The sequence below is a fragment of the Dendrobates tinctorius genome, unplaced genomic scaffold (assembly GCF_039654945.1).
Source record: "Dendrobates tinctorius isolate UK_male_01 unplaced genomic scaffold, ASM3965494v1 ptg000084l, whole genome shotgun sequence".
NCBI classification, from domain to species: domain Eukaryota; kingdom Metazoa; phylum Chordata; class Amphibia; order Anura; family Dendrobatidae; genus Dendrobates; species Dendrobates tinctorius.
Window position 1 is genome coordinate 44,225,001 of NW_027361752.1, and position 21,368 is coordinate 44,246,368.

General features: G+C 49.1%; 1 protein-coding gene and 1 long non-coding RNA gene across 4 annotated transcripts in view; one reads left to right on the plus strand and one right to left on the minus strand.

Annotated features, from left to right (window-relative positions):
- Positions 1 to 17,555, minus strand: part of GART (phosphoribosylglycinamide formyltransferase, phosphoribosylglycinamide synthetase, phosphoribosylaminoimidazole synthetase) — a 73,543-nt gene extending 55,988 nt beyond the window's left edge. Inside the window, exons 1-6 of one of the 3 annotated variants that reach the window (XM_073584603.1) lie at positions 17,421 to 17,555; positions 16,470 to 16,616; positions 13,618 to 13,713; positions 12,469 to 12,643; positions 4,766 to 4,877; positions 4,464 to 4,532 (exon numbers count right to left, since the gene is read on the minus strand). In XM_073584603.1, coding sequence (XP_073440704.1) covers positions 4,464 to 4,532; positions 4,766 to 4,877; positions 12,469 to 12,643; positions 13,618 to 13,713; positions 16,470 to 16,614 — 597 coding nt within the window. In that variant the 5' untranslated portion in view covers positions 16,615 to 16,616; positions 17,421 to 17,555. Of the gene's footprint in view, positions 1 to 4,463; positions 4,533 to 4,765; positions 4,878 to 12,468; positions 12,644 to 13,617; positions 13,714 to 16,469; positions 16,617 to 17,166; positions 17,291 to 17,324 lie in introns of those variants that run through there. The other 2 variants (XM_073584605.1, XM_073584604.1) reach the window with 2 other exon arrangements.
- On the plus strand, positions 17,450 to 19,133 carry LOC141097437 (uncharacterized). The gene is made up of 2 exons (XR_012233958.1): positions 17,450 to 17,584; positions 18,101 to 19,133. It is a non-coding gene; the product is annotated as an uncharacterized lncRNA (long non-coding RNA).
- The last annotated feature ends 2,235 nt before the right edge of the window (positions 19,134 to 21,368 follow it).

A 21,368-nucleotide genomic window follows, 5' to 3' on the forward strand; every position in this document is an offset into this window, starting at 1 on the left:
CTAGTGACTTCAGGGTTAATTTTGCTATCAGAAGTGTTGGACATTATTTTTGTAGGGTTTTTGCAGGTTGCAGACAGTGTCTTTCCTTTCCTGTCTAGTTAGCTTGGGCCCCATCATTTGCTCAGCCTATTTTCCTGCTTGTGTTTTGTGCCTTCATCTTGTTTCACCGTCAATACATGTGTGGGGGCTATCTATTCCTTTGGGGTCTGCTCTGGGGCAGTTAGTTTTCCCTTTTCTTGCTTTAGGCTTATTTAGTCCTCCGGCCGTGACGAGGCGTCTAGGAACATTGTAGGCACACTCCACGGCTACTGCTAGTTGTATGGTAAGATCAGGGATCTGCAATCTGCATAGTTACAACCGCTCTGGTTTTCTGTGACTTAGCTTGTTTTGCTTTTTTCTCCTGACCCATTCATAACAGCGTCCGCTCCGATGGCGCATGGATCATGCGATCGGGCAATGAACCGAGGAAGCTTGTTGTTTAGCCTTGAGGCCATGAGATCCACATCCGGAGTCCCCCAACGATGACAAATCTGTTGAAAGACTTCCGGATGAAGAGACCACTTCCCCGAGGCAATGCCTTGGCGACTGAGAAAATCTGACGCCCATTTTTCTACGCCCGGCCCAAAGAAGGATGTGACTCGCTTTGTGCACAGCCATCCTGCTCCGGGTACCTCCCTGGCAGTTGATATACACTACAGCGTGGCGTTGTGGGACTGGATCCTGATGTGACCTGCGAGGAGACGGTGAAAACTCCGTAGAGCTAATCTGATCACTTGCATCTCCAAAATGTTGATGGGGAGACTGACTCTCGGGTTGACCAATGACCCTGTGCCGTGTGGCGACGAAAGACCGCTCCCCGCTCCCCAGCCGAGGAGACTTGCGTCGGTGGTTACTACCAACCATCTTACTGGGAGAAAAGCCCTCCCTTGATTCAGGGAGGACCTCAGTGTCCACCACCTGAGGGATTGCCTGACCCGCAGGGACAGAGGGATCCGACAGTCCAGGGAGAACGGGTTCTCGTCCTATGCTAACAGCAACGCGTGTTGTAAGAGACAGAGGTAGAACTGTGCGAATGGAACTGCTTCCACCGCTGACACCAACTTTCCTAGAACTCTCATACCGAAACGAATGGAGTGAGAAAACAGTCGCGTTGCCTGCTGTAAGGCTTGGGTCTCCCCTGGAGGGAGAATGACCAACCCGCAGAAAGTGTCCAAGATCATCCCTAAAAGGGAAATCTGCTGAGTTGGGGAAAGATTTTTCAATGTTTATCTTCCACCCCAGGTGAGAAAGTGTATGTACTGTTATCCATGGATTCCTCACAGGCTGGAAGGGATGGACCCTTGATGAGCAGGTCGTCTGGACACGGTAACACCACCACTACCCGAGAGTGGAGAATGGCCATGACCCTGGTAAAGACCCTGGGGGCGGTGGCGAGTCCGAAGGGCAAGGCACGAACTGGAAGTGTTCCTTGTGAATTGCAAAACGCAGGAACTGCTGGTGGGACGGGCAGATCGGAATGTGAAGGTAAGCGTCCTTGATATCGATGCTAGGATATCTCCTTTTTCCAAGGAAGCGTCAACTGATCGGAGAGATTCCATTCAGAATCGCCGTACCTTGATAAGAGATCCAGAATAGGTTGCATCGTCGCGTCCTTTATTGGAACCACAAAAAAAAGGTTTGAATCTAATCCCCTGAACCTTTCGACCTTTCGTAATGAGGGACTGGAATCATGACCCCAAGCCTTAGCAGAACCTGAACAGCCTGAAGGGAGGCTCTTGTCTTTTTCTTGGGGGGGGGGGGGGGGGGGGGGGGGGAGAAGAGAAGGAAAAAACAGAGTTGGAGGGGGAGAAGAAAATTCTATCTGGAAGACGCCAGCTCCCTGACCCACTTGACATCATTGGGTAGATCTAAGATTCGGCTCCCCTAGATACAGAAGCCCTATGCCTGGGTTTCCAAGAGCGGTTAGGTCTGTCTCCGCATGGGGTCCGACCTGATCCAGAAGAGAAGGTAGAGGAGGACCAACCGGAATTGTTGCGAGAAGATCGAAAATTTGTCGGCTGTTGGTTGCGAAACGGCCGAACAGCCCCTATTGTTAAGGAAAGAATTTACTTTTTCCCCCGGTAGTATCAGAAATGAGTTGGTCCAGTTTCTCTCCAAAACAACGACCCGCTTGAAAAGGGAGAGAAGTCAACGATCTTTTAGGTGTGGCATCCGCCCACCAGTCGCAGAGCCATAGGGCTCTTCTAATGGAGATCGCATTAGCAGCAGTTTGAGCCGTGCAATTGGCAGCATCAAAAGAAGCATCTACTACAAAGTCAGCTGCGTGAATTATCTGCCTGGCGACAGTGGTTGCCTCCGGAGGAAGAATGGTGCCCTGGAAGGAAGTAATAAAGACTTCTCCCCAAGTGCCCATTGCCTTAGTGACCCAAATTGCCGCAAAAGATGGGAAAAAAAACGCTGCTCCTGAAGCTTAAAAAAAAAAACTGAACGGCAAGGTAGCCAATTTGACAATCGGAGGGGTTTCTGACTGAGGAACCCTCAGAAACAGATAGGAGCATTTTAGAAACAAGACGCAATACAGGAGGGTCCACCAATCCTACATTAGGTCAGGATGAAAAGGGTATTTAACCTGAGTAGACTTTTGCCCTGTGAACCACTTATGTGGCCTATCCACATGTTTCTGGACGACTGGTAAATAACGTGCGCACACGCTAGGTTTTCTTAAATGCGCTAGGGTGTGCTGGAGCGGGAATATTTTCCTTATCCAACCTCAGAATCCTGTTGACTGATTCTATAAGAGAATCAAGTGACTCTTGATCAGTTGGGGGGATTCTGAGGGGCTGACGTGTCAGATTCAAATTCAGAGCCCTGCTCGCTGTGAACCTCAGGAGAGGGCGAGCAAGAGACAGGAGTCGCTGATGCTGAGGCGCTGACCGTCCCTTGGACGAGTATGGCCCCTGATGGTGGACGGTTCCCGGCCGACACCAGAGCCCTCCTCGGGAAGTAAGGACGCTTGCTCAGAGACTCCACCGATCGTGACAGGGACGTAGCCCACTTAGGGTTACTAAATGCAGGAGGCCCGTCAGCAGCGGCGGCCAGGGACATTGGAGAGCAGGTCAGGGCGCAGTCCGTGCATAACGGATTAGTCTGCACTGGGTAAGGCAGACTTTCAAGTGGTACACACGGTAAAAAACTTGTGCTTTAACAGCCCGTTTAGCCTCCTTAGATTGAGGCATAGCGCTCCTGAAAGGGTTAACGGTAGAGTGTCTGCAGCTGCAGGAAATGTGCCGTGAAGCGGTTAAGCTTTAGTCTGAGGGCAGATGCAGCTTACCCGGTTCTGTGCTGGGTCCCCCGGGAGGAAAAAACGGTGGCCCTGCGGTGTCACCCGGTATCCGGCTGTCCAGAGCAGGCATAGCGCTCATGAAAGGGTTAACGGCAGCTGAAGACATGGCCCCCCGAGAATAGAATTGTGCATTTTGCAAGTAATAAGAGGCGCCAAGAGGAGGGGTCGGCGACGTTAGCGTGGGTGGCGCTAAACAAATTGCGGCCTAGTGGGCCGGAAAAGCCGGGGACTAAATTTTTGGCCTACCCGAGCGGGGGTGGGAGGTTGGCGTGATTGAGCGCCGGTGCACCGCCGCTGACGTTAAGTCAGCGCTTCTCCCAGGGACCAGGACCCGATAACTCCACTCCTGTGCTCAGGCAGGTCGTCGCTGTCCGGGGTCTTCTTGTCTCATCCTCCGGGCGATGTAGCAGAGCTGGAGGAGGTCTTGCTCAATCGATCCACCCTGTGGTAGGGGGATGGAGAGCTCTAGGGCTGATTCAGGGCATCCAAAAAGCGCTGCTCATGTCCTTCTCCATGCACTCCTGTGCTACATCCTGTTGCGCTTGCCCTCGTATCCGTGGAGTACCGACCATAAGGGAACCATCGTCAGAGGAATCAGCCCCATTCGTCGCAGGAAAGTGTACGTGAAGGGTTACTCCACGTGCTTGCCTGTTGTTGGTTCGGGGGGGGAGAGCGGGCCGCAGAAAGGAACCGTCGCCCCCTTCACTCCGTTAATTAAAAAAATAAAAAATTTTCAGAAAATTCAAAAATAAAATAAAAACGGTGGGGTCTGAAACCAGACCCAAGTGCCTCCTATAGACACTAAGACAGACCTGGAGATATCTCATCCAGCGAGAGGGTGTATACTGCAGGGGAGGAGCTAACTTTTTTCTCGTTTACTTAGTGTCCTCCTAGTGGCAGCAGCATAACACCCACGGTCTCTGTGTCCCCCAATGAGGCGCAGGAGAAAAAAAATAAATAAATGGAAATTGGTGGCAGCAGGAAGGTATTAATGCCTAAGTATATAGAGTGAGAAAGCTCCAGTAGGTGACCTGATATTTTTATCCATACACATACATAGGCTGTGTTACAGCACAGCTTCTCCATCGACGGCAATTACATTGGCAAATGGGATACTTACAGACACTTCTTCCCCCTCCAGCAGCTCCTCGACCACAACTATATCTCCAGCTTCTCCAAAAGTCCTGTCCTATAAGAAGGAAACGTACAAGAATTAATGCAGAGTGTATGAGCAAAGGAGAAGCGAAAAGCCATCATATCATTTACTCATAACGTGCATTATCTGTGGACGTCTGCAATATCATAGAAGAGAGAAGCTGATAAGAAAAGAAAAAAAAAAAAAAAAAAAAGAGAAACCTGACTTTTTAAAGTAATATCGGCATAAATATTAAAATGTAGACTAAAACTGCAGCCAGAACAAACCTGCATGATTTCCTTCACCGCTTTGCAGGCCTCCTCTTTACTGCCGGCTACAATCACTCCCTTCCCGGCAGCCAAGCCGTTCGCTTTTACCACCAGGGCACGGAAATCTGCACTAAAATATTAAAAAGGAGAGGGTAACAAAAACAACCAACAATTATATATAAAAACCGTGCATCATACAGGGAATAATGGCATTGAGCATTTCTACGCATAGCTAAGAATGAAAAGTTAAATAAAGTAGCATGGTCTAACGATCTAGCAGAAAATCCTCAGCCATAATGGGACGGACCCGCAATACCATGCACAGCCATGGAAAAAAGAAGGAGCAGTTCGTAAAGAGGGTAGAAGGTGGAATGACAGCTCCCATTTAACCTCTTAACTACTCCAGCAGAAAATCCGAGTGTCAGACACAGCCGGACTTCCCACACAAGAAAGATGGGTTATATTATGCCTTCTCCATATTTGTACACACAGCACATCTGTATATAGATATATAGATCAGGACACACTGACAGCACCTTGTCCTCCGAACCAAGCGAGGATGCGATTGCCGGTTGGAAGGAAGCAGGAGCTGTCGAGTCCTAGGAGACCCAGTCAGCTGAAATTCACATGCAACTGGGAGCGATGTACCAGGGAAATTAACAAAAAACAGGATTTTTGGGTTGCTTACCGTAAAATCTGTTTCTCGGAGCCTTCAGCATACACAGAGACCATGGGTGTATGCTGCTGCCACTAGGAGGCTGACACTATGCACAAAAAAAAGGTTAGCTCCTCCTCCGCAGTGTACACCCCACCGACCGGCAGGGAATTCCTCAGTTAGTGAGAAAGCAGTAGGAGAAGTAACAGAATAGATTGAAAACAGAACAAACAACTCAACTGTAAACAATCAACCAAAGTAAGAACAGGAGTTGGAGAACATGGGAGGGTGCTGTGTCCCCCAATGAAGGCTCCGAGAAACAGATTTTACGGTAAGCAACCCAAAAATCCTGTTTTCTCGTTCGCCTTATTGGGGGACACAGAGACCATGGGACGTCCCAAAGCAGTCCCTGGGGTGGGAAACAAACTTCCATCAGGCCAGTGGACTCACCACCGCCGCCTGCAGGATCCTTCTACCTAGGCTGGCGTCCACCGAAGCGTAGGTGTGGACCTTGTAGAATTTCACAAACGTGTGAACCGAAGACCAGGTTGCAGCTTTGCAAAGCTGCAGCGCGGAGGCTCTGTGGCGTACCGCCCAGGAAGCACCCACTGCCCGGGTAGAGTGCGCTCTGATCCCCGGAGGGGCCACTCGATGCTTAACCCGGTAGGCCTCCAAAATCGCCGATCTGATCCAGCGAGCAATAGTAGCTTTGGAAGCCGGGTGACCTTTCCGCGCCCCATCTGGAAGATTAAAAGAGAGTGTCTTTCGCAAGGAAGTCGTCCTAGACAGAGACTCATCGCCCTGACCAGGTCCAGCTTGTTCAGGGACCGCTCCCGAGGGTGAGTTGGACTCGGACAGAAGGACGGCAGAACAATATCCTCCTCATTGAGGTGAAAGGAGGACACCACCTTCGGAAGAAAAGAGGGCGGAGGCCGTAGAACTACCTTGTCCTGGTGAAGTACCAAGAAAGGAGAGCGGCAAGAAAGAGCCGCTAATTCCGACACGTGCCGGATGGAAGTGATGGCCACCAGAAAAGCTACCTTCCAAGAAAGGAGCGAAAGGGAAACATCCCTGAGAGGTTCAAAAGGAGAACCTTGCAGAACCTCAAGAACCAAATTAAGATCCCATGGATCCACGGGCACCCGCTACGGAGGAGCCGTGTGAGCCACGCCCTGAAAAAAGGTTTTGACCTGAGGGCGGGAGGCCAACGTCTTCTGAAACAAAATGGACAGCGCCGAAACCTGACCCTTCAAGGAACTAAGAGCAAGCCCCACATCCAGCCCTGCCTGAAGAAACGCCAGAACGGAAGGGAGCGAAAAGCACATGGGCGCGATGTTATTGGCCTCACACCAAGTGAAATAGGCCTTCCAAGTACGGTAATAAATTTTGGAAGACGATGGCTTCCTGGCTCGGATCATGGTATGAATTACTCGACCGGAGAATCCTGCTCGTTTCAAAACCTCGGTCTCAACAGCCACGCCGTTAAATTGAGCGGCCGAGAATTGGGGTGGCAAATCGGACCTTGAGACAGCAGATCTGCCCTGTCTGGAAGCTTCCAGGGGGCGTCCACGAGAAGGATGACAATGTCCGCGAACCAAGACCTTCTGGGCCAATTCGGGGCGATGAGAATGACTGGAATTCCTTCTGCTTTGATCTTCTTCAACAGCTTGGGAAGAAGAGGCAGGGGAGGAAACCGGTAGGGGAGCTCGAACTGCGACCAAGGAATGGCCAGAGCGTCGGCGCCCACTGCGAGAGGATCTCGAGCCCTGGATACAAACTGTGGGACTTTCCTGTTGAGGCGAGAAGCTAGCAGATCTACGTCCGGGGTTGCCCAACGACGGCAGAGCTGAAGAAATACCTCCGGATGTAGGGACCACTCTCCTGCCGCGAGACCCTCACGGCTGAGAAAATCGGCAGCCCAGTTGTCTACGCCGGGAATGTGTACCGCGGAGATTGTCGGTACCGAAATCTCTGCCCATTGAAGGATCTTGGACACTTCTGCCAGGGCTGAGACACTCTGTGTCCCTCCTTGGTGGTTGACATATGCCACCGCTGTGGCATTGTCTGTCTGAATCCAGACAGGCAGGCCCCTGAGGAGTCTCTCCCAGTGGACGAGAGCCAGATGGATCGCTCGTATCTCTAGGACGTTGATCGGCAGAGCAGATTCTTGAGTCGACCAACGACCCTGAACAGTGCGATTGCGGAACACTGCACCCCAGCCGAGGAGGCTGGCATCCGTTGTTACAATCTGCCAGTGAACGGGAAGAAAAGACCGCCCCAAGAGGATGAGAGGTGACGCCAACCACCAGTTGAGTGACCGCTTTATCCGGCGTGAAAGCCGAACAGGGCGATCCAGGGACAGAGTCAACCTGTTCCACCTCGACAGAATGGCGTGTTGGAGAGGTCTGGCGTGAAATTGGGCAAAGGGAACTGCCTCTATCGCCGCCACCATCTTTCCCAGGACCCTCATGGTTGTTCGGAGGGACGGAAATCGTGAGGTCTGCAGCGATCGTACATCCTGCTGCAGGGAGAGAATCTTCTCTTGCGGGAGAAAGACCCTTGACCGACGAGTGTCGAACAGTAGGCCCAGAAACACAAGACGTTGAGTAGGAACCAGACAGGACTTTTTCCTGTTGACGATCCACCTGAAATTGGAAAGGGTGTCTAGGACGATCGTCAAACTTAGGCGAGCCTGTTGAAAAGAGGGAGCTTTGATCAGAATATCGTCGAGGTACAGAAAAAGAACGAGACCTCTGATCCTCAACAAGGCCATCAACGCACCCATGATCTTCGTGAAGACTCTGGGAGCGGTGGTGAGACCGAAGGGCAGCGCGACGAACTGGTAATGTTCCTGGCGAACCGCAAAACGCAGGAACTTCTGATGTCCGGAGAATATGGGAACGTGTAGATAGGCATCCTGGATGTCTATTGAACACATGAACTCCTGCTTCTCCATGGAAGCGATTACCGAACGAACCGACTCCATCCGGAAGTGGCGAAGACGGACTCTCTTGTTGAGCAGCTTGAGATCCAAGATGGGTCGGACCGCCCCGCCTTTCTTCGGTACCACGAATAAGTTTGAATAAAACCCTGTGAACCGCTCCGATTCGGGAACGGGCACAATCACCCCGGAACTGAGGAGAGAGGCGATGGCCATAAAGAACCCCGGGATCAAGGCTGGATCTTTTGGAGGACGGGATTCGAAGAAACGATCCCGTGGAAGAGAGACGAACTCTATCTTGTATCCTGACGATACAACCTCCCTGACCCAAGCGTCCTCTACTGAGGCCAGCCAGACGTCCTTGAAGAACAAGAGTCGACCTCCCAATTGGAAGGGACCCTCGGGAGTCCGAGGATTGTCATGCTGATGTGGACTGTCCAGATCTGGATCTGGACGGTCTGCCCTGTGAAAAGTGGGATCGCCAGGAGGGTGTAGGTCTGAAGGAAACCTTCTTCCCATCTTGGCGTGCCTGCGGTCTGTGTTGGTTGGAGGATGTCTCCGCCGTATTGAAACGGCGGAAAGCCCGAAAGGGTCGAAACTGACGCATTAGTGGAGGTCTGCGAGGCTTGGACTGAAGGAGGAGGGAACTCGTGCCTCCGGTGGCATCCTTAATAATCTGGTCCAATTGGGAACCAAAGAGGCGCACTCCCTGAAAAGGCAGATTAGTAAGAGACTTTTAGAAGACAAGTCCGCCTGCCAGGCCTTGAGCCAAATCGTACGTCGGATTGCCACAACGTTGCTTGACGCCTGAACTGCGCAGGATGCGGCATCCAAAGAAGCAGAATGCAGATAATCCCCCGCATGGGATATCTGATTGGCGAGATCGGCCAATCGATCTGGTTGTGCTTTCTCTAGGATGCCCTGCGAAGATCCTCTGCCCAAGTAGCTATGGCCTTTGCTGCCCAAGATGAAGCAAAGATTGGGCATACCGCCGTCGAAGCTGCTTCGAAGGCAGACTTCGCTAGGGATTCTATAATCCGATCATTAGAATCTTTTAGAGACGCCACACCTGAAAGCGGGAGAACCGTGTTATTAGAAAGTCTGGACACGGGCGGGTCCACCGAGGGAGAGGCAGACCAGTTGTCCGTGAGCTCTTTAGCAAACGGGTACAGTACGCCGAGACACTTTCCCCTTTGAAAGCGTCTGGTCGGATCTTCTCTTTCCCTGGTAAAGATCTTTCCAAACTCGGAATGAAAGGGAAATACCCTGGATGGCGTTGCCTCCCGTCTGAACGAAACCTCCTGATCTGAGGATTTCGCAGGGGAGTCAGAGATTTCGAAGGTGTGGTTAATCGCCGCAATGAGGTTCTGTACTGTAACCTTCATGTCCGCGTCCTGGCCAGATTCCAGCTCTACAATCACTTCAGAAGACATATCTGACAACGCTTCACCTGACTCTGGTGAGGAGGCACGGGAGGGCGACTGTTGGGAAGGACTGGGTGCAGATGAGGGGCCAGGAGAGGATTCCGGCCGGAGATCCTGCCGGAGATCCTGCCTGGGCCTCTTGCGGCTTCTGCTAGCTGGCTCAGATGGAGCGTCCTGTGACCTGCTGGACCCTGCAGAAGTGTCCAGGGGCAACTTATCAAGAACGGCCACTAGGGACTGAGACACCCTGGTGAGGTCTGCCACAGATTGTGAAAGACGAGGCCCAGCCAGGAATGGGTGGTTCGCTTCCACGTGGCGCAATAGGTGGTTCCTGGACGGGGTCATGCTGAACGGGATTGCTGCAGTCCAGGCAGATGGGGGTAGGCTGACCTGAGGGAAGTTTGCCATTGCAAGAGGAGCATGCGAAGAACTGGACTAGGGTTCCCGTGGGGACTGGCGGACGGCCACGATCAGACTTAGAATTAGACATGACGTGAAGGAAAAGATGGAAACCTGCGGAAATGCTGGAAGGTTGGGGGACAGAAAGGCAGAGTAGGGTGTCTGGTGACCCCGAAAGAGATGCAACAGGCCCTTGCAACTGGCCAGGAACCGACAGGGAGCGCTGACCTCTGCTTCTGTCTCCGGCTGTCAGGCTGCAAAGATGGCGACAGCCCAATATGAGGAGGAAAAAGCACGGTTTCAGTGCAGGAAGAAAGGCGGAGCTATTCGCCTTCACCAGAGAGAAAACCCGCCCCCCCTTCCCAGCCACAAGCCTGAAGAGGCGGTGGGAGGGCTAAGGAACTGGCCGGCCTATGAGACTGACCGAAGGCCCAAACTGAAGCCGGGGACTAAATTTAACACGGCGGCCGCCTGTCAGCGTGGGGCGGCGCGGAAGAACAGCGGCGCAGCCGCGCCCGCCCTCAAAGACGCCGCCGCCCTAGTCCTGCTCCCAGACGTAACCCTCTCCAAGATACCGGCGGTGGGGTGAAGAAGGTCCGCACCGCAGCTGGGGCACAAAGGGACACGCGACCAGGAGGCACCGAAAACCTGCGGCGCTACTTCGGCGCCGCATCCAGGCGTCTTTGTGATCTTCCTGATCTGTCCAATAAAGGTACCTCTGTATCCCACGCTGTCTGCCCATTTTCTCCGTCTTCGCGCCTCGTCCAACCGACAGGCTCTGGTGGGCGAGTGGGTGGGAGGCAGGGGGCAAGGACCATCCGTCTTCGCTTGCACGTCACCTGTGCTGAGCCCGTGGTCCGCCCGGAGAACTATGAGTATACGGGGTGGCAGTACACGCCGTACGCATAGCCTCTTTGTGGGAGTACAGTTGTGACTATTCACACTGTATCCCTCCTAATACCTGAAAAGGAACGACGCACGTCGAGGTAGATAAGGGTCTAATGAAAGACCCATGTCCACCTCCTACTGACACTAAGCTAAACTGAGGAATTCCCTGCCGGTCGGTGGGGTGTACACTGCGGAGGAGCTAACGTTTTTTTGTGCAGTGTCAGCAGCATACACCCATGGTCTCTGTGTCCCCAAATAAGGCGAACGAGAAAGGATGTATTAATATTTTAAAATTCCCCTAAAATTTAGCCATCAGCAAATGAGATTTTAGATTTTACTAGTTCGGGCAATTTCACATATGGCAATACCAAACATTTACTTTTTTTTTTTAACACGTTAGACGACATTTTTGACAAGTGCAAATTATAACCTGCATTAAAAAATAATAATTCTGAACTTTTTAAGAAATAACTTAGGGAAATGTCCCTCTGTTGCTCCTCCAGTAACTATACTAACAACCTGTAACTGAAGGTTACCCTTTGGGGGTGTCAGACTAAGGCCTCTTTCACACATCCGGTTTTTGTAATCCGGCACGATGCGGCAAAATTTTTCATAACCGGATCCGGTTTTGTCCCATAAGCTTTCATGGTCGCCGCATCGTGCCGGATGGTTACGCGTCGTGCCCGGTTGTTGCCGGACACGGCAAAAATTAGCCGTCCGGCATCTGCAAAAAACATTCTCTGCAACGTTTTTTGTCAGCGCCGGACCGGCTTTTTCCACAGCGCATGCCCGGACTCTGTGAATGTTAACCCCACAAGTGCCCGGCGAGAGAGAGATCTCTGTCACCCAGACACTTGTGAGAGATCTCTCTCGCCAGGCACTTGTGGGGTTAACACTCACAGTGTCTGGGTGAGAGAGAGAGATCTCTCTGTGGGGTTAACCCCACAAGTGCCCGGCAAGAGAGAGATTCTCTCGCCTGGACACTAAGTGATAACCCCACATGTCTCTCTCTCTTTCCACCCCCCTCTCCCCTCCCCTCCCTTTCAGCAGCTGTCTCTCTCAGCGGCTGCCTCTGTCCACCTCCTCCTGCGGCTCCTTTAAATCACGTTCGAGCCGTATCAGACGCCGCACACACATCCGGTGTCACGGCTGCAGGCCGGATCCGGCGGCCCGGCTTTTCGCCGCACGCCGCCGGACCCCACACACCGGATGTGTGAAAGTAGCCTAACCCCATTCACTGTCCAGTTATTTTATTCATTTCCAAGAGGAGTAACAGAGGAACAGCACAATGCAGGGCTCCAGGAAAAGATGCAACGGAATTGTTGCGCAAGAGGGAACACAAGTAGTTACAGACATGTCAGGAGAGCCGACAGGTCATCTTTAGAGGGTAAGCAGAGTTTCTGGCGTGGGCTACCTAGTTATAAAGTCACAGGCCTCCTGTGGATTAGTGAAGGATTTGTACTTGGCTGTCGGGATACCATGGCGGACCATAAAATCCTTTGAAAAGCTTTTACTGGATTCCAGCAGTGCGGCCTTCGCTGTGGGTCCAAAACATCTCACTCCAGCCGCGGTCAGATCATCAACAAGACCTGGAATAAAAGAGGAAATTATTGGGTCTTATGTCCACAGCAACCAATCTCAGTGCAGCTTTCATTTCACCAGTGGTTTTCAAATTGAAAGCAGAGCTCCGATTGGTTGCCATGGGCAACAAAGCCTTTATTAAAGGGAAGGTGCCATCCCAAAAATTTTTTTTTCAGCAATTGAAAAAATGTGAAGAATTAATGTTTACATTTTCTTAAAAAATATTTATCATTTGTTTTTAATTTGTAAAATATGAAAAATAATTTTAAAAAGTTTGGCATTTCCACTTGTTAACACTAGGGGGAGCAGCTACTGAAATCTGGCACAAAAACCTAGGGTACAACTAGCTCACATTACTGCCCTGCAGTAAATATGGGCGGAGTCTGCTGACATGGGTGTGGTGTCACTCCTCTCCTCCCCTTCTGGGTGTTTGCTAAGGGAAAAGAGAGGACGACATCTAGGAACACAGTGAGCAGCCATTTGGATGGGGCCTGCAAAGTTACTGACTGTCTTTGCATGCAAAGTCTGGATCAGAACAGGTCATCAATCTGCAGAAATGTGTCCTGGATTTCTGTGGAGCAAACAAGCAGACGGTCCATCCATGTGTATAAAACACAGCGCTCTATGTACAATCCCTGGCACAGAACAGGACGCCCCCCATAGACCAGCACACTGCTCTCCTGAAATACTCTGTGCTGCTGTCACCCTGCTCCTTCCACCATATATCAGGCCCCTGTCGCCTCGCTTTCACACATCGCCAGGACAGGATCTGAGGAGAGGAATGGGGTCTTCGGTCACCGAGGATGGCAGGCAGCAAGGATTCTGGGAGCAGGGAGACAGCAGCACAGAGTATTTCAGGAGAGTAGTGTGCTGGTCTATGGGGGGCACAGAGGGAGGAGGGAGGAGCCAACATGGCCACTAGACCAGCATCTTACAGGCTTTACAGATCAACAGGTATAAGAAGTCTAGATGGCACCATTACCTGCGGCAAGAGGAGCTTCTGGACCGACCACCACAAGGGCTACATTGCCACTTTTGCAAAACTCAATAAGTCGGTTGTGATCATTGATGGGGACATCTGAAAGAAATAGCAACAGTAGTTAAAAAAAAAAATAAATTATAATTATTATTAATAATAATATATACACCCCCTATCTACTCTACTTGGCAGTCCCATAGACATTAAATGGAACGTAGAACATGCGCACCCCTGCTGCATTCAAGTAGTAAGTAAAGCCCTGTTCTCGGGATCACTGGGGGTCCCAGTGGTCGGACCCCCAGCTATCAACATGTTAACGCTCATCATTACTGCATGACCATGGAAGGTGAGTGTAAGGGTCCTGGAGAGGGATTTAATAAAGTAATGATTTGCTTTATCATTTTATAACTATTCTTTCAGCTGGGCAACCCTTTAAGGAGAGGGCATGGCATAAACATAATTAGAAGGGGGATCAGGGCACCGACACAAAAAAAGGGCAATTCAAGTTTACCCTTCATTCAAAGATGGTTCCTACACCAGGTCTATTCTAGAAAGTAAGAAAAAAAAAAAAAACATTTTTGATTTTGAGCAAATTCATGAAGCATATGCGTCATTTTGAACGATCTTGTGCATAATATGAACAAATACCAAAAAGAATAAAATACAAAAGTGACAAAAATAAAGTCTGTTTCTTACTGGGACCAGTCAACAAGCAGACCAGTAATGATGGATTTTGCGAGCAGATTAAGGCCACGTTCATTATGTAGTATCAGTATTTGTAAGCCAAAATCAGGGAGTGGAAGAACCAGAGGAAAAGTATAATAGAAACACGTCAAAACTTCTATTTGTCACCCACTGTTGATTTTGGTTTAGAAAATACTGGTGTAGAATACTGAAGGGGTGAGTATTGGAAAAGGATAAAGTGAGAGACACAGATCAATTATGCCATTAGGCCTAAACGACAATGACCTTTGGAAGATTATGGGTTTTTAACAGATTTACACTCATTCGGCATGACCGATTCCAGGAAGCCATAATGATCAGATGATTCTCCATGTGATCCACACATGATGAAGGGAGGATGTAGAGAAGTTAATTGGTGCCTCACAAGAGCCTCTGAGGAGTCCATGTACACGAGTGCCGATATTCCGGTGACAGCTGAAACTCGTGATTTTATTGCAAATAGTGCACTAGTCACCATGCTGCTCTAAAATGTTCACCGTCTCCGCTGGTAATTATACAGGGTAACAAAATAGATTTTATAGTTTTATTCACCATAATCTAACATTTATTTCAATATATTACATGCACAATGTAGTGTAATCGGGTTTGCACTCTGCCAATAACGTCCTACATTAATTGATTTTACTTAAATTTAATGGAACGCTAATTTTATGCCACTTTCACTTTTCTGGGCCGCAATATATACAAGGAACGACAGATTCAACAGCGCGAAAGAAAAATTAATGAACAAAAGCAAATTATGAGAGAAATCGGGAACAGGTTTGCAGATTAAAGCCAGAAATATATTTTTGGGGATGGGCCAAGTTAGTTGTACCAATTTACTGATATAAAACAAAAAAGGGGAGAAGCCAGCGCTGCTTGTGGTCAGAACGCAATACATAAAGTGTATATGCACATATTGATTTCTAACTATTTAAAAATGAGACATTTAGCAACCATCTGTGGTGCTGGTCAGGCAGTGTGGAGGTTTGACCTGAAATGTCTATGTCTGGACCTGGTCAGCCTTTATCTGCGCTCACCCTTTCTGGTACCACGGGAGTGATTCAGAAACGCTTCAGGTACAATTTGCATTTAATGTGGTCTTGCCTTTAATACATTTAGGAGGCTGTAACAGTGCAGCAAATATAAAAATCCTAGAGTAGGACTGCCCCATAAAAGATTTCCTTGGCGTGGCGGCTCAAAGAATTGATCAATTTTTTGCTAAACGTCTCATTTTGAAATACAGTTAGAAATCAATATGTGCATATGCACTTTATGTATTGCGTTCCGACCACAAGCAGCGCTGGCTTCTCCCCTTTTTTAATTTACTGAAATTACCTTATCTAAGCTTGCCTATAAGTCAGATGTTGTTATTTGCTGGAGCAGTTGTTTAGGACGATACCAAGTAGGCGTTAGTTTATCAAAAGGCTTCCGAATAATATTTTTTTTGACCAGTTTATTTTTCTGCTTTCTTCATTTCTGCTCTCAATATATTGTTTTCCCACCTGCATTGGTAGGGTGAGATAGGAGAGTGAGGAGTAGTCCTTGTTGAGTGGGGGTGCAAAAAAAAAAAAAAGTCGTTCATTCTTATAGGGTTCCAACCTCCACAGCAAGGCAGGTTTTGAGTAGGGCGTATTGTAGGGTGCGCTTAGACCTTTTGATATTTTGGTCATTATTTTTTCTATTCATCAATTTTTTTTTTATTCACTGGGAAGGAGTTTTATAATATGATAATTTAAGACTGTTTTTAAGGGAATTCATGTTCACTTTTTTGATGGGCCAAGTTTATACACTTGGTCAGGACCTTCCATAAAATAGTAAGTGCTGGCGTTGCTAATGCTATCCCAGCCCCCCTCAGTCTCAGGAAGGAGATACTAGTTCTCTTGAAGACCCCTTCATAGGGAATGTGTCAGAATGATATTATCTAATTCAGCTTTTTGTTAGACATATGAAGATGCAGAGTTTGGTCAGTTCTGCTGAAGGTCTGGAAGTCACAGAAAAGTGAATGCAGCCTTAAGGGTTAAATGGCCACAAGGGTCCTGGGCCTTTTATCACCCAAGACCCTGCACCCCAAGGCAGAGGCAAACACTTTAGCAGTGGAGTAACACAGACCCATATGATATCAAACTTACCAGAATTTGAGATCTTTCCTTTGTCGGCCGTGCCGGCATTTCCCGGGGCAACCAGAACTTGCTTGACATGGGAAGACTGTGCCAGTTTCCAGGCTAACGCATGTTCTCTGGCTCCACTACCGATCACAAGAACAGTTTCAGCCATCTCTACATATATATAGAAAAAAACAAAACAAAAAAAAAAAAAACACTAAACAAAGTGTGAACACATCCTTACAGCAATTCCTAGATGTCATTGTCTGCTAATGAGTTACAAGTGCAGTGGGCGGGCGCTGCACTTACCGCTCTCCTGATTCTCTCCCTATTCTGCCTGCCACCTGTCAGTCAGACAGGAGGCAGGACACATGGAGAGGGCAGAAGAGCCCGGGCTGGCCACAGCACTACTAACTCATCTATGGACTCTTCTAAAACAGAAAAGACAGTTTTGCACAAGAGTTGTAAAAACATAAGATAAGTTAGTGATTTTTTTTTTTTCTAAAAATTTAAATATAAAGTATTTTACAGAAAAAAAGTTAAGGAAACAAAATAAATATATTATATACACACATACTACAGAGGGCAAGCATGTGTAATATAATATAATTTCCACTTGCCCTATTTTATATCACATGCATGCACTGTGCTGAATATATGATCTGTAGATATACATTATACAACAAAGATTTTTATTATATATATATATATATTGCATGCTCACCCCCAGCTCAGCAGGCAGCAGTGTGACCGGACACAGCAGCCCCCACGTGGATGTGAGCCCCAACTGGCCCGCACAGCAGCTATGGACCGGTTACACTGCACTAGCACTGCCCCCTGCCGGTCGCATGTATATCACAGTCTATGCAGCTACACTCTCACCGGGATTTACAGCAGAGCCGCCCGCCGCCGCTCTCCTCACTGGGCTCCTACCGGTGCTAATGTGGAGACCTATGTCCCGGTATTGGTAGCACTTACTGGGAAGTATCAAAGCGGGATGGACCCACGTGCTCTGTACAGGACCCACGGGGAGAAGAAAGGCACAACAACACACAGCGCGGATCTGTATTCTCCAGCGCCACCTGCTGGTTGGAAGACTTTACTGCACCTTTGTAAAGTTTTTGAAACTAGAGTGATGTCAGGTAGGCCGCAGTCATTAGGCTCAGGCAGGACGTTTCCATAGTACTAGGATTGTATTACTGTTGGGAGGAGTTAATGAAAAAATACAACTTCCTGCCTCTTCTTCTTTTTTCCCCTATCAGAAGCTATAGCAGAAGCATGTCTGCCGGCTCAGGGTGTATAATATAGGGTTTATTACCTCACAGAACTGGGCGATTTCACTTCACTCATCATGTTCTAGTGTAGTGTCATCTAAATGAAATATAGAGGAAAGTTTTACCTCAGACATTAGGTGCGCCTCCATTTTCTACCTCATGGAGTAGTGTAGTGGCCTCAACATCACATACAGAGGAAAGTTTTACCTCAGACATTGTGTGTTACTCCACCATTTACTTCTGTACTAGTGTAGTGTAGAAGTTTTACCTCAGTTATTGTGCTCCTCCATTATCTACCTCATATTAAAGCCTCACACACTGCCCCTGTATTCACATGGCAGAGATGGCCGACATCTCATATACTGATGTTATTATGCCCCACAGGTTCTGTCTGCAGCTTCTCATAGTCCTGGTGTGATGGTAACTGTGAGCCGGGTGTGACAGGAGGAGCAGTACAAGGACCGTCACTTTCCTCTGCTCAAGATGGAGTACCAGGGAGGACATTTATTACAGACAGTGGTGGAAGGGGAGCAGCCTGGGGGCAGGAGGATGTCACATGGAAGATGGGCCGGTATGGAGACTATAACGATCTCATTGTTCCTCATGTCTAGCTTCCCCGTATACAGGGACTGTTCATATAGAAGAATAAACCCCATAAACATAAACTCTCCCCTATGGAAAAAAAACTCTGACAACGGAGTCAGCCACAGATTTATTAAACATGAAATTAACCAACCATATTTCTTTTATATAACCATTATTGAGCTGAAACGGTATGCACCAGCGGCAAGTCAATCTTCAGTTCGTATAAAGCTCAAAGCCATGTAATTTTACCACCAGCCATGACTTGATATAAAACATTAGAAACCCTACCCGACATGCGCCGTATATATACTGATCTGCGGGAGCGGCGTTCCCACAAACAGCAGTAGATATACTGCGCTGTGATCACGCGGCCTCCTGCTGAGCGCCCCGGCGATGCGATGCAGGTGAACGTACTACAGGACAGCCAACGTCAGAAACACGCAGGGCCCCACATGATCCAGCGCCGAAAACGCCGCAAGTACAGATGCCAGAGAGGACATCAGGAGAAGGGCAACGCATGCGCACTAGATTTTGTCAGAGGCGCCATTTTGGAAATTGGCAATAAACAATTACAGGGAGACGAGTTACATAGGCACCAAAGGACTGAACGGAAAGATAAAAGGAGGATCTAATGGCCAGAATCAACCCATAGTCCGCAAGGTATGGGTTTAAAGTGTGCGGTCGCCGGATAATATGACTATAAACGATACTAACTACCCATATGGTCCCATGCGCCCCCAGCACGTGTAGATGTGTATGCATGTCAGATTTTAACCCTTACCAATCCATGCCTGTTACTAATATGTAATATTTAATAAAGTTTTTGTATTTATATGGATTTTCTCATTGTCCTCTTTGGCATTTTGCCTTCTCCCCTCCTCATTATGTAAATAAATACATATACTGCCATATATATTATATTACATTATGTGCTGTAGCCTGGTTCACGAGTGAGCAGTCAGTGCATATATCATAGTATACACAGGGCATATAGTATATACAATGTACAGGAGAATATGTCACTGATATATCCTACTCTATGTGTACAGACATCTGATGTTATATACAGGCTAATATGTGATGCTAGAAAATCTGATGTCTGTAGTCATAGTATAATATAGAGCATGACACATAATCCTGTATAATATCTGACGTCTGTGCACATAGTATGGGATATATAAGGGACTAGCTGAAGAGCCCGGCGCTGCCCGGGCATAGTAACTAACTGTGGATAGTTATAACAAACTATAATTATCCTCCATCCCATAGTCCTGTGCCCATATACCCATCATACATATCCACGATCCCATAGTCACATGCCCATATACTCATCATACATCCTCCATCCCATAGTCCCATGCCCATATACCATCACACATCCTCCATCCCATAGTTCCATGCCCATATACCCATCACACATCCTCCATCCCATAGTCCCATGCCCATATACCCATCACACATCCTCCATCCCATAGTTCCATGCCCATATACCCATCATACATATCCACGATCCCATAGTTCCATGCCCATATACCCATCATATATCCTCCATCCCATAGTTCCATGCCCATATACCCATCATACATATCCACGATCCCATAGTCCCATGCCCATATACCCATCATATATCCTCCATCCCATAGTTCCATGCCCATATACCCATCATACATCCTCCATCCCATAGTTCCATGCCCATATACCCATCATACATATCCACCATCCCATAGTCACATGCCCATATACTCATCATACATCCTCCATCCCATAGTCCCATGCCCATATACCCATCACACATCCTCCATCCCATAGTTCCATGCCCATATACCCATCATACATCCTCCATCCCATAGTTCCATGCCCATATACCCATCATACATCCTCCATCCCATAGTTCCATGCCCATATACTGTCACAGCCGCCGCTGAGACTTACCCGCAGGGTCCTGTGCGCACCTCCCAGCGCGCACCCGCTCCCCGGCGCGTCCCCGCTGCTGACCTCCGGCCTCCCCGACGTCGCTCACACACTCCCCTGCCCGGAGCTCTGACGGCGTCATGTGACGCGGTGGCCCCGCCCCCAACATGGCGGCGCCCATCGCCTATTTCTGCCAGGCGTCTCTACAGGTAAGACGCCTGTGTATCGCTCCCGGGCTGCTGTCCTTCTGGCCAGCACTCTGTTCGTTCTCAGGCCCCTCTGCGCTGCATTTCCTAGCTCCGCTTACTTTAGGTTCCTCTGCTGCTCTCTTCCTGGGTGCGCTCCTCTGGCTGTCCTGTTTTCCCTGCCTTCTCTCCAGTCGTGCTACCTCCCTGTGTACTCCTCGTCCGTGCCTTCTCTTACCCTCTTTCTCTTTTACAGCCTCCAGCCACTACCTGCTTCGTACCCCTCCAGGTCCCTGCGTCCTTCAGGCTCCTATCACTGTACTCCCGTTCCGCTGCTCCGCTGACTCTCTCACATAGTTCCCTGGTGCTCACCCAGTCGTCCCTTTGGCTCCGGCTGTCGCGGTTCCATCCCTTGTGGGCCTGCCCCTAACACTCCCTGTATAGGGGGTGGCTCCACCTGGTCCAGCTCGTCCGCAGGGGCTCTGGAGCCGCGACCCAGGGGGTCCACTCCGTGTTGCCATCCGTAACACACTCCGTAACATATACCCATCATACATCCTCCATCCCATAGTCCCATGCCCATATACCCATCACACATCCTCCATCCCATAGTCACATGCCCATATACTCATCATACATCCTCCATCCCATAGTTCCATGCCCATATACCCATCACACATCCTCCATCCCATAGTCCCATGCCCATATACCCATCACACATCCTCCATCCCATAGTTCCATGCCCATATACCCATCATACATCCTCCATCCCATAGTCACATGCCCATATACTCATCATACATCCTCCATCCCATAGTCACATGCCCATATACCCATCACACATCCTCCATCCCATAGTCCCATGCCCATATACCCATCACACATCCTCCATCCCATAGTTCCATGCCCATATACCCATCATACATCCTCCATCCCATAATCCCATGCCCATATACCCATCACACATCCTC